A 13,874-nucleotide genomic window follows, 5' to 3' on the forward strand; every position below is an offset into this window, starting at 1 on the left:
CCCAACGCCACACCCACTGTGTACAAAAGCACCTGCTCTATTCATTCCCTTTTTAAATCTACTTTACTGCTTCATCCATTCACTACCAAACAATAATAGAGATAATAGTATTTTTGTCTATAATGCAGTTTTTTATTGATGCATCTGCAGATGTTTCAATCTTGGTGCATATAGATTCGTAATTTTTTTCATTTTAGGAAGAGTTCATTCCAGTGTTTTAACAAACAACAACACGTTGATGATTTATGTTGGACTGCTACCAAGTTTGTTATTCTGAAGCATTGACTGCTCTTCTGATTCCTTTGTTCCAACTAAAAGCCTCTAGCTAACAACCATTTTATTCTCAAACCAGTTTGAGAGTCATTTCCTGAAAAGGTGAAACGTATCACCTCTTCTAATGATGCCAGGGTCACATAGTTTGCTAGAGGTAGTGGTCAGCATGTCAGCAGAACTGTGTATTACAGTGGCTCAGGGTCAGACATGAGGTCACTGTACATGCTGAGATGATGACTGGACCTGGTCCAAGGCTAGTCCTGTGAATGTGAGGGCACAGTTGCATGGGGGGTTGTTCATTAGCTTCAACCATTATATATATATATTTAAGGAAAGGTCTTAATTAGAGTCCTCCATAAGGAAAGCATTGGATACGCCGTGAGTGTTTTGCTTGTGATGCATTGGTGTGCACACGTTTGTTTGCCGATTGTTAGTGTGTCCTGCTGAACACGGATGCTTGTTTGTCTACACGTTTGCTCATGTAAACCAACCACATACCCCTGTGCAGTGTTTCAGTCTTTTCATTTACGTTTGTATTTTTTTCCCATGATGCACATTGTTAGTGTGTGGAGCGTTTGTTTGTTGTTGTCCCCCCCTACCCGGTCTCCTTGCAGCAGGGCCTGGTGGGAGAGTGCGATGAGGGGATCGGCAGGGATTAACCTGGGGAATTTAATTAGTGGTGGAGCTGTCGTCGCTGCCCTTAACATTTCAATCTCCCTGGGCTGGCTGGCTGGCGTTGCTGGAGCTGGAGCTGGAGCTGGACCTGCGATGGCCAGCTACTGGGAGGGAGGCATGGGTTGGGGTGGGGGGGGTTCGAGGGTGCAGAGGAAAGACACGTTTTGACAAACAGATTAGTCTAGCACCCCGATGCAGTGTTTCTGGGTTGGGGGCAGGGGGGGGGGGGGTGTTATGGAATAAAGAGGGGATGGAGAACATAAAGGCTGACTTTTTGGCCTGAACATAGGAGTAGGAACATTATTACGACTGCATGCGTTACAAATCGTAATAACCAGCTATCGCCATGAGAGGGTGTGCATCTGTTTTTTAATGAGCTACAGAGACTCAGCAACTCATAATGACAGCTTAAATGGAGATTCCCTACATCTCTTCTTTCTTTCTAACGTGACTTTTTAGAAGCACTGTTTTCTACACACTATTTCTGGTCAAATCAATCATTTTTGGTTAAAAATTGCGGCAGTGGCACCGATGAGCAGTAGAAGGGGGTAGCAGCCAGTGTGAGCGTGGGGCAATAATAATAACTAGTCAATCTGAAGCCACACTGTCGCATTGTAATCCTGATGCTAAACTCCCCATTAACCCATCTGGGACCCTACAACAGCCCACACACCCCCACCTAGACCCCCCACCTGCTCCACCAACACAAACACACACACACACACACACACACACACACTCAAAGCGACTGTGGCTGTATGTCAGAAGTGTTGTCTGTCCCGTTAGCGCCTGCTAGGGGGGGTCATGTCCAGCAAATTAAAAAAGCTGCTGCAGGAATGTGGCCAAGTCCCACAGGAGCGAGCCCCCCTGTCCCCTCTTCCAGGGCTGACCCACTGGTCACTGGTGAATCCCCTGTTTGTATTCCACACACACATCCCCGGCTCTGGGGATCGGTCCCAGGAGCCTCCTGGGGGACTGCTGATAATTTAAGTCAAACATTATGTCCCCCGCTTGTTTGACACCCATTTAAAGCTTTTCAATCACACGTGTTTGCTGTTTGCTACAGTCCGTTGCCTATATAGCCTTGGAGGGGGCTATCCATGTCACATCATTTCAGCGACCTAATCAGTTGTGTTTGATCAAGTTCCCCCATGTCAAAACAATTGATTTTTTCCAAAGCAATCCAATTGGTGGACTGATAATTCAGAATAGGGTAAGATGTTTTGATTTAATTAAATATGATATATAAGAGTGAAGCCAACAATGGGAATATAAACTCCCCTCCCCCAGTGTGACTCCCCATCCCCCCCACCCCCCTCTGGTGCATGGCTGCCCAGTGTCCGTGTGCCTCTAATTAAGGACTCTTAAAGAGCTATGGAGCATACTCATTAATGAACTGTAGCATCCTTACTGTCTGTTGAGAGAGAGAAGAGGGGAGGGGTGGGACGGTCTGCTGGCCTCGTGGCTGGTGGTTCAGTTGGTGTCCAGAAGGTCAGGGAAGACCTAATGAGATGAAAAAAGATAGCAAATTAGCAAACACATTTTTTCTCCTTTTAAATATTAAATACAACATGTTGGTTATTTCTGAGTGCAGCACTTTTGACAATGAGTGTCCAGGAGAGTCTTTACATAGTTTGACTTTAATCTTTTTCATTATTAACCAGCTTTTCGTTCTTTACGGTTAACATTTAGACATTTGTTTTTGGTTTTATACTTTTTTTCACAAATAATGACTTATAAGTGTTAAGAAGTTGTTCTACTTCCTGGTATTTACCCCCCCCCCCCCACACACACACCCCCACCACCAATAAAAAAAAGAAGAAAAAAAAGCACTCCAACTGTCCCCTTCCCTGCCGTTTATGTTTATGCCATTTTCATGGAAATGCAACACACAAAACAAATGGCTGTGTTTGTCTTTATGAAAGTAGGCCAAACAACCGCTGACAAACAAGAGGGGGGAGTTGTAGGTCAGGGCACCACAAGCCATGTGTAACCGTGCCTGACGAGAGAGCACGACATGATGTTGTAAGCCACAATAGACACAATAACATACAAACACCCGTGCCAGAATGATGTAACATTGTCTAGACCAAACACAAAAAAACACACATACACACACACACACACACATGAATGAATGAATTTTCTCAAAGCAGACATACAGGGAGTGGACAAAATATCAGGAACACCACATTGTATAAGAGATGAGCAGTTACAAATGTAGATATGAAGACAATTTGGTTACTTAAAGAGGTCTAATATTAAAACTGTTTCATAAGAAAGATCTGGAAGCAGCATGGGCCATCTCACTGAGATCAAAAGGAGGTCAAATTAGGATTGCAGATATTAAAGCGTTGCACTCCACTGGAGTTAATAAATCACACAGCAGCACAGTCAGCGGGGGGCAGATGGGAAACAGCTAATCGTTGCTCGTTTGCGCCGATCAATTGTATTGATTTGTGAAGCGATAAGAAGGAGCAAGGACTGTAACAAGTGTTGACCGAGGCCAATTGTAGTCTTAATTTCTAATTACATAGTAGTACATTTGGTGACTTTGGTTAATTGTGGAAGTTCAAGTTGGTTTGTTCATTACAGGGGAACACTTTAAAGGAAAGTTCATGCTCCGACTTGCTTTCTGAAAATAGTAAATATTCCACTACAGATTTTGATTAGTTAGTTGAATTTGGACATTTTTTAACAGAGGTGACTTGAGTTATTTTATTTGTACAATTACTTCCAATTGCACCATTTTTCACTATAAGGCTCTGAACAAATGATTTTTGGTTGTTTAAAACTAGTTAAACGCACGCATGTTTGTAATTACAAACACGCATGCATGTTTGTAATTACTCCAGTGTGAATTTCATTAGCAGCAGAAGTTGACCTGTTATTAGTCGGGCCATGATGTATTCAAGTGTAGACCTCATTTGATTATAATAGATGCAATTGTTTTTAAGTGCCCCCCCACCCCCCCTCCTCCGCCTCTCTCTCTCTCTCTCACACACACACACACACACACACACGTTATATTCTTTGTCTCATGCCCCTTCGTCTGGCATAATACCTCAGGTTAGACACACGCACACAAACACACACACATACATACACACATACAACAGATGCACCCTGACGCTCATTCCCATAAAGCGGGCACGTGATGGTCGGCCCCCGAGTCCACAGGCCTGCCAGCCTCATGGCATTGTGTTCCCCTTTGGGCAGGCAGCCGGCCTCCCTAAATACTCTTTTGTCTTGGGGGTTTGGGATAATGCGGCAGTGGCCAAGCCGCCGGTGTGGCACGCGCACACAGCCACTCATCCCCCTGGTCTGTGACCTAAACAGGTGGATAGGAGGGAAGGGCTGGTGGTGGCGGGTTTGACCAAGAGGAGGGGGGGGGGGGGGGGGGCTGCATCTGTCCCTACACCCAACGACTCCCTGGGTCAGCCACTGCTCCATATGCTCTCAGGAGAAAGAGAGGGAGACACGCAGGCAAGAGCAGACTAACAGGTGGATGGGGGGGGGGGGGGGCGGAGGGAGGGATTAGGAGACGTAAAATGGTTCTAAGGACAGTTGGGTTTTGAAACTGTCAAATTAGCTGTATGAGACATTAAAGAAGCTGAGATTTGATTATCCCCCTGGAAGATTTCACTTAGAGGGGAAGTCTCAACCCTTCAGCCATATTAACTGTTTGGCCTATTTAATGAGGCACGTTTTGTCTGCCACTGAGCCATATTGACCCTATGGGGCCTGAGAGCATCAACTCTTCAAAAGGCAACTGTTATTGTGTTTTTTGTGTTCATTATTTAAAAGTTATAGCTCTCCCTGGTCTGTACTGCATGCTTATTGTAATGTTTTGAGTACAGTTTTATTATGTTAAAGACGTCAGTATTCATGCAGGATGTGGCTTGAATCTTGATTAGTGAGGTCAGATATTGTCCCTACATTTCTTTCCTATAGAGACAAAATCAAGAAAGAGAAAGATATTAAAAGTGTATGTGCTGCTGGTAGCAAAGAATACAGTCTTGTGCATGTGGTGTTTCAAGAAGTTGGGAATTGTTTTGTTTTTTTAAACTTATGTGATAGAGACGCCTGCTTTGGTGCATTCAGGTTACGTTGGATGAACGCATAGGCTCTACACTTGCTGGTCTGTGAATTCCAAAAAGGCTTAGCTTCTGCACGATGACACCCTGAAACAGTTCATTGATGGATAACACTCAATGAAATATTGAAATAAGCAAAAGAGAGAGATTCTGCCCCTGGGATGATTTTTTTTGTGCCTCTTTCCTCTCCCCACACTGCATCCGAAACTAACCGCTGTCCATCTAGGAATGCGGGTTCTCCAAGCTCTACAGTAATCTGTTGGATGCAGCCAATTAACTTTGGGTTCCTCCTATAGGCCCGCCACAGTCTCTGAAGAGAATAGTGTTTGCATGAGATTAAGAGATAGAGTGTTTGTTTTTTCGAAAGGTGTAAATGATCAGCGAGGCCTCATTGCGTGCCCCTGCCTTAATTGTCATAATGAGGAGTGTCTTGGGCTATGCGGTCCGGGTGAGGAGGAGAGAAGTGGGCCTTTTCACAGGTGACTGACTGCACTATATGACGCGGCTCGGCAGAAACAAGGGGAGCCACATGCACTTTACTCATTCAGAGAAAATGACTCAAAGAGAAAGCTCACCCCTTTTATGACTTAATTGGTTGACTTTGCTGAATTCACGCCTCTGGTAAGAACACTGGCAACAGAGTGAAGAGAAATTGGCTCCGTTCACCATGAAGTCATTAAATTTGTAAGCTATTTGTGATCAAAAGGTGTGTTTGAGGCCATTAACTATGGAGTTTGATCATGGCTTACAGGAAATGTCAAATGTCAGTTGTTACTGCTACACTCACCCCATCACCCCAAACACACACACACACACACACACACACACACACACACACACACACACACACACACACAATGTCAGTTGAAAGTAAGTATTAAGCCAGAGGAGAATATCAAAAGCTGACTATGTAAATGCTGTTAAATACTACTACTACTGAAGTTTGTTTTACACTGTTTTGTTTCTGACACACATTTGATGCCACAAACTCATCACTTTGCCTCGCCTCAGTGGGATTACAGTGGGTCATGTCTATCAGTTCCTTAAACGCAACCCACACACACACACCCTCATTTACATTTGATGGACTAAACCAATACAGAAAAAATGTTGAGCTTTATAGTTCAAAATTTGAAACAGAAGCTTGAAAGAAAAAATAAATCTTGACACAGGGTTCCAACTTCCTTCCAGCTTTTCTACTGAAAAAGGCAGAGAGATGAGTTTGAAAATGTCCCAAAATCAAAAGTAAACCAAGCTTAATGGCTCCATTCAATACTGATTGGCCAAACCTTTGTTAATGTCCTTTGCTTATCAGTTTGGGCAGGGGCGATTATGCTTTTAATATTTCAGCACTTTACCCTTTAACACCCCGCTGTGTGGGACATCGCCACCAGGATGATGCATAATCCACTATTAAAATATTTCCATTTGTCTAGTGGAGATTCTTTTTAATTGATGGTCGGGGGGAATATTTAATCTGTGGAGTCTTGTAAAACCTGTAGGCTTAAAGCACATTCCCCCAAAATTCTCATATTCAAATTTGTCCCAATGAACAAAGTGGCTATGGGACAAAACGTACTGGCTGAATCTGTTCATTTTTCCTTCAATTATATTGATTTCAATGTCCTTAACTTTCAAAATAAAACGTGTCCTTTTTCAAATGGACAGTCTCTTCAGTACTAACTAGGTGAGCTTTAACTAACTGGGTATCAACTCAACCCATAAGTATAGTAATAATATGTTTTTCAACATATGCTCAGATCTGGTAATCTTCTTATGGTTTTCATTCCCCCCCCACGACCCTGAATAGCTTAACAAAATATGCCCCGCTAATGGATGGTTGTATCCTCATCCATCGCCCTCCTCCCACATACTATAACTTGAAATAGGCCATCAAGTGGCTAATGAACTGATAAGCCCTCTGTGTCCACTGGGGCTTATGAACATCATAAGCCAAATGTTTAGGCATGTTTTTTTTAAGAGCCCTTAAGTGGTCAAAGGACCCCGCTGAAAAAGTGCCCAAATATTTAGAGTGTTGTTGAGGGTTATCTCACAGGTTCTGCGACGCCTGCTGCTGTAGAAAGGATGTGTGGCCCTTTTGCTTTTCATCAGACCTGCAGCTATAATGTAGCTGCTGGTTTCACTATCAGCTGTGGATCTCTACAAAATCCACAGATTTGTGTGAGCAGTCTGAGAAATTAAAATAACATGCTTTTTACTGCGCTTGTACTTCAAATCTCTTTAGACGTCGTTTTTAAAACATCTAAATCTGTTATTATGTGTTGGGCTTCACAAAACCCTTTTAATTTAATCTTTGACAAGATTATCAAATTCATTGATGATGTCACAAACTTAAATAATTTCACAAAACGTTGACTAAGCCTGGATAAGCACTTTCAAGGGGATACCGCTGGATTATCTTTAAAAAAATAATAATTTTGTTTATTTTATTAGTTGTTGGCACATTTTGCCCACATCATTATGGCATTGCTTTTATTTTGAGATCCAATCACAATGTCTAGCAATAAATACAGTATAATATACTGTATATACCAAGACGCCTATTATATACAGGCTATTATACAATGTGTAAGACCTGAAAGCAATTTGGTCATTTTTAATCGAGAGCCATAAATAATAAATTATTATTGTTTTATTTTTTTAAATTAATTTAAACTCCCACATTCCTTGGCAGTTTTTAATCTCTCTCATTCTGTCTTTCTCTTGCCTCTCAATTCTAATAATAACTCGTTTTTGTCCTTTTCATCACCTACACTTACCTTTTTACATATTCCTCAACATTTCCATTAAGTTCAACTGCGAAAGTAGGCTGGATTTTACCTTGGTTTGCTCAGTTTAAGGGAAGAATCACATGCACAGGGAAACCCCGTGGGCTCTCATATTGAACTGCAAAATATTGAACTGTTGAAAGGCTGGTAAATGTACTTGTGATGTGATTTTTTTTCTTGTTCTGCTGCATATCACTTTTATAACCGACGATCAGACCGCCATATTTGGGGTACAATCTACCCATGTCCCCTGCAGGCCATGCGGCCTTCAAACCACCGTTTGCGGAGGACGGACTCGTGTTCTGTGACCGGACCGGACAGAGCCCAGACCGGGGGGAAACAAAGGGCGCTGTTAGACAAAAACCAAGAGGGATTAATGCAACGTCTGTTGGTCCCATATGCTGCGCAGCGCTGCTTCAGCTCTTGATTAAAAACTCATTGTTGTGTGTATGAAGTATTGTGGAGGCCGCATCTCCTAATCCTCCTCGTGACTTGTGCACTTTGAGGACCCGAGGCTCCAAGGTTACAATAACATGCGAAGAAGCCATTGTCTGTCATTAGGCCTAGATTTTGGATGTATCGGTGATAATTGATCAGGCGAAAAGTAAAGTGCTTTTTGGAATGGAAATTTAAAGAGATATGTTGACTATGGGTTTAAATTACCTATACATGGCCCACTTTTTTTCTTTCTTATTTGTTAGGGTTTAATAGGCATTTAGGCCATTTTGCAGTGACCTTGAAATTGAACTTTTATTTTGTCATTCACCTAATATTGGGAGGGAAATGTGTGTGCCCCTTTCTGAGCTGCATTTATTTTTCTTGGAAGTCTCAAATTCGTAAATGACATTTTCTTTTTCTTCTTTTCATTTACTCCGATAAAGATGACATACGTCTTAGGCGGAGTCCAGGGGAGGCAGATCCTGTTCTTGTCTTCTTGTCTTCAAACTCTTTGTCCCGATTCTTCCCCGTTAGTCACTTTTGACGCGTCTTTAAAAATAGGGGTTTTTATTTTAATTTTTACAGCTGACATTTGAAAGTGACCCTGCAGACACGAACACTTGTTTCTTATCTCTCGCTCGCGCGCGCTATATTAACTGCAGCAGTAGGCCTACCATAGTCTGGCTGGAGTTGTTGACACCACCGAGAGAAGAGACGCACCTCATGAATATTCAGGCTCTTGTTAGCCTGAGCCATTGTTTCAAAGTCCAATTGTTGCATTAGTTATCGCCATAACGATGCGTTTGCGTGCTGGCAAACTTGGCGTTGCACTGCGGCGAGATTATAATTGATTTTTGAATATTATAATGCTCAAATCAACCCGTTTGATATATTGAAGGAACACAGGCACCAGTGCCAGCAGGACCCGGATATAAACAGCTATTTCTGCTTCAACCTTGAATACGTTATGGATACGGGCTATTGAATAATTAAGTCTTTTACACACACACACACACACACACACACACACACACACACACACACACACACACACACACACACACACACACACACACACACACACACACACACACACACACACACACACCTATGTTCCTGTCCACGCAGGAGTGGAATCAAAGTCGCTATGGCTCTTCTCTTTAACGCTTCGATTATTTCAAGCAACGCTTTTAATTAGTGTGCTCCTTTAGCGGAGACTCCAATGAAAGAGAGATTATTGGCAATGTCAAGGATGCTAATTGAATGTTGGACTTCTAACAATTAGCCCACTGCAGAGCCATGTCGACTCATTACAGATCCCAGAGCCGCTCTGACTCGATTGTCTCATGCCGTCCAACGCGTTGGACCTATGGAGAGTCTGAGCAACAACAAGTGTAGATGCTAAACCAAGCCCTCGTTTTTCAGAGGCTACTGTCTCCCCTCAGCGAAGTTAAAGAGCAACTTAATGTCACCGCCACGATACAATGAAATGTGCAAAAGCGAAAGAAAATCTACCAACTAAAAAAATGATTCACCTCATGCAACACGTTAAAACGTTATAATCACATACACACTGGGTTTTCTTGAGTTCGTGTAGGCTACTACAGCACACTGTTGTTTTAAGTTGTAACTTTGGTTTTGTGACGAGTTTCTGCAGGTTTATCACATGAATGATTTTTTTAAATTCATGGTCCAGAATTATATTCTGAGAACTGATCACGCTCCTAATTTAAAGAATAAATAAATGTTTAGAACATGTCAAATTAGTTTAAAAAAAAACCCTTGCAGTGACTTTTAGTCCATCTTGTTACTCTGATATTCCTTTGGATTTCAAACTCCTTGCTTATACACAACATGCCATTAAAGCAAAGTAGTGCATTTTCTTGATGGATTAGCCTGATAAAAAAGCAACATGTTAATTTTTTCTTATTCAATGAAATATTAGGCTTCGTATCATAGCGCACATTTTTTAGATCAATTTGGTTAAATCCATAGTGTGTTTAATATAGGCTTTTTGATAATATCACATCTGTTTGAGTATGCTTATGACCAACGAGGAGAGAGACATTGGTCGCCATAAAGACGCTAATTATTGGCCTAATTAACACTCGTGCACATCTGCCAATCTCCATTTTGTGTCAAAGCCTGTTCTCATCAAATTTGAGATTTTTTTATTTATTTTTTCCCAAGATGGCCTAAATATTTAATTTAATTTAAAACATTTTCTTTAATGTAGCCAAAGGCTTATAGACTTATACATAAGTAAATAATTTACCATTATCGTAAGTTAACCTTTTGGTTACTAAGTTTTCAGGTAAACTGACTCAAATGTGCCTCGAAAATGTTTCGTCACATAATGTATAGAACATTCTTGTAACTTAAATAAACCCTGTTAAAAAATATATTAATCAGAATTAGTTTTACACACATTGCCTGACTCACTTTGTCATCCATTCTGCACTTTCTCTCTCCACCACGCGCGCGCACGCACACACACGCACATACACACGCACACACACACAGATTGTTCCTTGAAGAAAAGAGTAAGCTCACAGGACCTTTATTCATGTCTTTTCAGCGGTGAGGTCACACCATCTTTGGGAGCCAGTAAAGGATCCACAATCACCGTGTGTTGAGATCAATGGAAGGGAGCAAGTGTGGAGCTCTCAGCAGCCCGAGAGTCATTTCCAGTGTGGATAAAACCCTTGATTATTACTACCAGTGTGCTTGGAAAAGCCTCGTCTCTTGAGACGCCGGTAATTTAACCGTCGACGTCTTTTCGGTGTTCCAAAAAAGTTAGAAATCTATTAAAATCACAGCAGAGAGTCTGATGCGAAGGGGGGGCTCACACATTGCATACATTACAACAGATCACAGTTTCGAAGGCTAGCACAGATAAAAAAACAAAAAAACACATGTACCATTTATATAAGACACACACTGATTGTCTCTTAGAAACTACATATTGATTCCTTATAAACACTTTTTTTTCCTTAAATAAAGTAGTGCATCCATGTCCACACGCCATCCTCGTGTCTCTCTGACAGCAGGTCGGCAAAGTTGTGTGAGAAGCGTAAAGGAGTCCCGAGCACTTCACCAGAAGAATTGACTTTGAGTTTTGTTCTTGGATAGACATTAGTTCCGTGGCTGCGGTGTACTTTTCTCTGTGTTGTCCTCAACAGGTGATGTTTTTTTACGCATAGAGGCACACTCATGGACAGACATGTATGAGGGGCTACAACCTGTGAATTAATGGAAAGGGGAAAATCTCTTTGCCAGTGCTAAAATAAATTAAACTTCCTCTAGGAGGACCAAAGACCATCATGCCAAAAAATAATACTCGAGGCCCCTGAGAGCCGTGCCTCGCCGAGCCCGGCTGACATTTTATACCAGTCTTTGTGGAGGGATGGCAGCGCTGAGTCTGATGTCACTGTTTGTGCACATAGTTCTTTTTTTCTTTCTCTTTTTTTTGACAGCTGATTTGCTCTGTTCACAGGACCTGGAACTTCCACGAGGACGTTTGATCTTTATAATCCAAGCAATCGGCATTGAAGTTCAGCTTCCACGAGGCCGCTTGGTCCTTATAATCCAGGCAGTCTGCTGTGGAGTTGAAGCCCAGGCCGGAAGTCCCGTAGCCCTGGGTGGAGAGGGACGCCGGGGACTGGTTCAGATGGCTCGTGACCGCCGCGTTCGTGCTCATCGGACTGAGAGTCGAGCCCGCGCCCGACAACTGGTGGTGCATGGGAGCGAGGTAAGAGCCGCAGTCCATGCCGCCGAAGTAGGACGTCGAGCCGGCGTAGCCCTGGCTGTAGCTGGAGGCCTGGGTGTAGGTCATGGGGTAGGACCTCTGCATGCAGGACGAGGAGGTAGACAGCGGGTCCGAGAGAGGGGAGATGGACGCCGGGCTCCAGATGGACACTGGGGCGGCGGTGCTGCTGGTGGAGATGGCGGGGACCGTGGTGGTACTGGTGGGGGGCGTGAACTGGCCGCTGGCGCCGCTCTCTGAGCTCACTTCTCGGGTCGGGGAACTTTTCTTCTTGGCAGGTCGCACCTTGTTCTGGCCCCCGTTCTGCTGCTGCTGTTGCTGCTGGCGACACTTGGCCCGCCGGTTCTTGAACCAGACCTGGAAGAGAGTCACAAATTGGTACATGTTTATTGTCGACATCCCTTAATTATAGTGTCAGTGTAAACCCAAATTCTCAATCTCATCCCACTGGCAAAAGTTTTCCAGCTGATTTAAGACATACAAAATGCTAAACTTCAGATAAATCCTTAAGAGGAGTGTTTATCAGTAAACATCATGTATCACCGTTAGAATTGTAATAGTTTAATTTGAACCTTTATTTAATTTTTATGAATTATATATTATAGATGTAGGTTTACGTTTAAAAAGGGCAGTGTTGAAACTATACAATAGCTTTAATTGATCAAAGGTGTATACATATGAAAACTTTTTTGATTTCATACCTTAAATATTTATCCACATCGATACATTTATTTTATATTACAAATGTTCTGGTGGACTCACCTGTACTCGGGACTCGGGTAGATTGATTTTCAGCGCCACCTCTTCGCGCATGAATATATCCGGGTACCGAGTTTTGCCGAACAACGCCTCCAAAATATCCAGCTGTGCGCGCGTAAAAGTAGTCCTTTCTCGCCTCTGCTTCCGTGGCGTTGCTGCAAGTAAAAAGTGGGAATGTTATTCAATACAATCATGTTGCTTATGAATAAATAAATCAAACATAATAGCAAATGAAAGATAAAAAGTGATCAAGTAATGAAACACAAAATATATATTTGTTGTTTGCGTAATTACGCCCGAGTCCTGTGGGACTTAAACATTTGTTGCGGTTAGCAAAAATCAAAGCAATTTTCCTGTAATAAATTGGAAAAGCGCATCTAATAATAAAATCACTGAAGATTCGATTTCTGCTTCCCATGAGCTGTTTGCAATTAAGTAAAATAAAATAGCCTAACGAGTTTAATTTTCTGACTCATTTACATTCGGTCAACTTTTTTCTATCTCGTAACAGTTGGAGCCACTGTTGGATTTCGAAGTTTTGAAATAGATCCTGACGGACACAGTTTATCATTCCAGTTAGTTTGTAGCCCCAAGCCTTTTCTGCAATTCCATTCATCCTTATACATTCATTAATTCCAAAAGTTTAAACGCACCTGGATAGCCCACAGATGGATGCAAAAGATCCATCCCGGAAGTCGTTAAGCTGAGGCCATTGACTGTGTAAGGTGGTTGCTTTAGATACGACATCATGCTAATGTTTGACTGAGGGCTGAAGTTGGAGAAAATCTTGAAACTGGATGGAGCCCCCGAGATGTACTTGGTGTCCCCTCTGTTCGCCGTGTGGACCGAGTCAAGCCGGGCACCTGTTTCAACAACAAATGACGAGAAGAAGACATGGTTGAAAAGTCTGTTTACATGGCACTGTCGCCAAAGAAGTCCTCAACAGAGACGCACGGTAAAAAGCACCAACCATAACTCCAGCTGTTCTCATCTTTACTATCCACCCCCCAAACCCCCCTCCCTCAAATAAAAAAGCAAAACACACTATAACTGCAACAAGTCACATGAAAGTTCAAT

At 42.5% G+C, this 13,874-nt stretch overlaps 1 protein-coding gene across 1 annotated transcript; it reads right to left on the reverse strand.

Moving 5' to 3' along the window:
• Positions 1–11,762: 11,762 nt before the first annotated feature.
• Positions 11,763–13,547, reverse strand: otx2b (orthodenticle homeobox 2b; the record flags this gene model as incomplete). Its single annotated transcript, XM_080041878.1, has 3 exons — positions 11,763–12,395; positions 12,801–12,952; positions 13,451–13,547. 3 exons carry the CDS (start codon positions 13,545–13,547, stop codon positions 11,763–11,765), a joined length of 882 nt encoding a protein of 293 aa, XP_079898004.1.
• Positions 13,548–13,874: the final 327 nt, after the last annotated feature.

Source organism: Ammodytes marinus (assembly GCF_949987685.1).
Source record: "Ammodytes marinus genome assembly, chromosome: 15".
In the NCBI taxonomy this organism is placed as follows: Eukaryota; Metazoa; Chordata; class Actinopteri; order Uranoscopiformes; family Ammodytidae; genus Ammodytes; species Ammodytes marinus.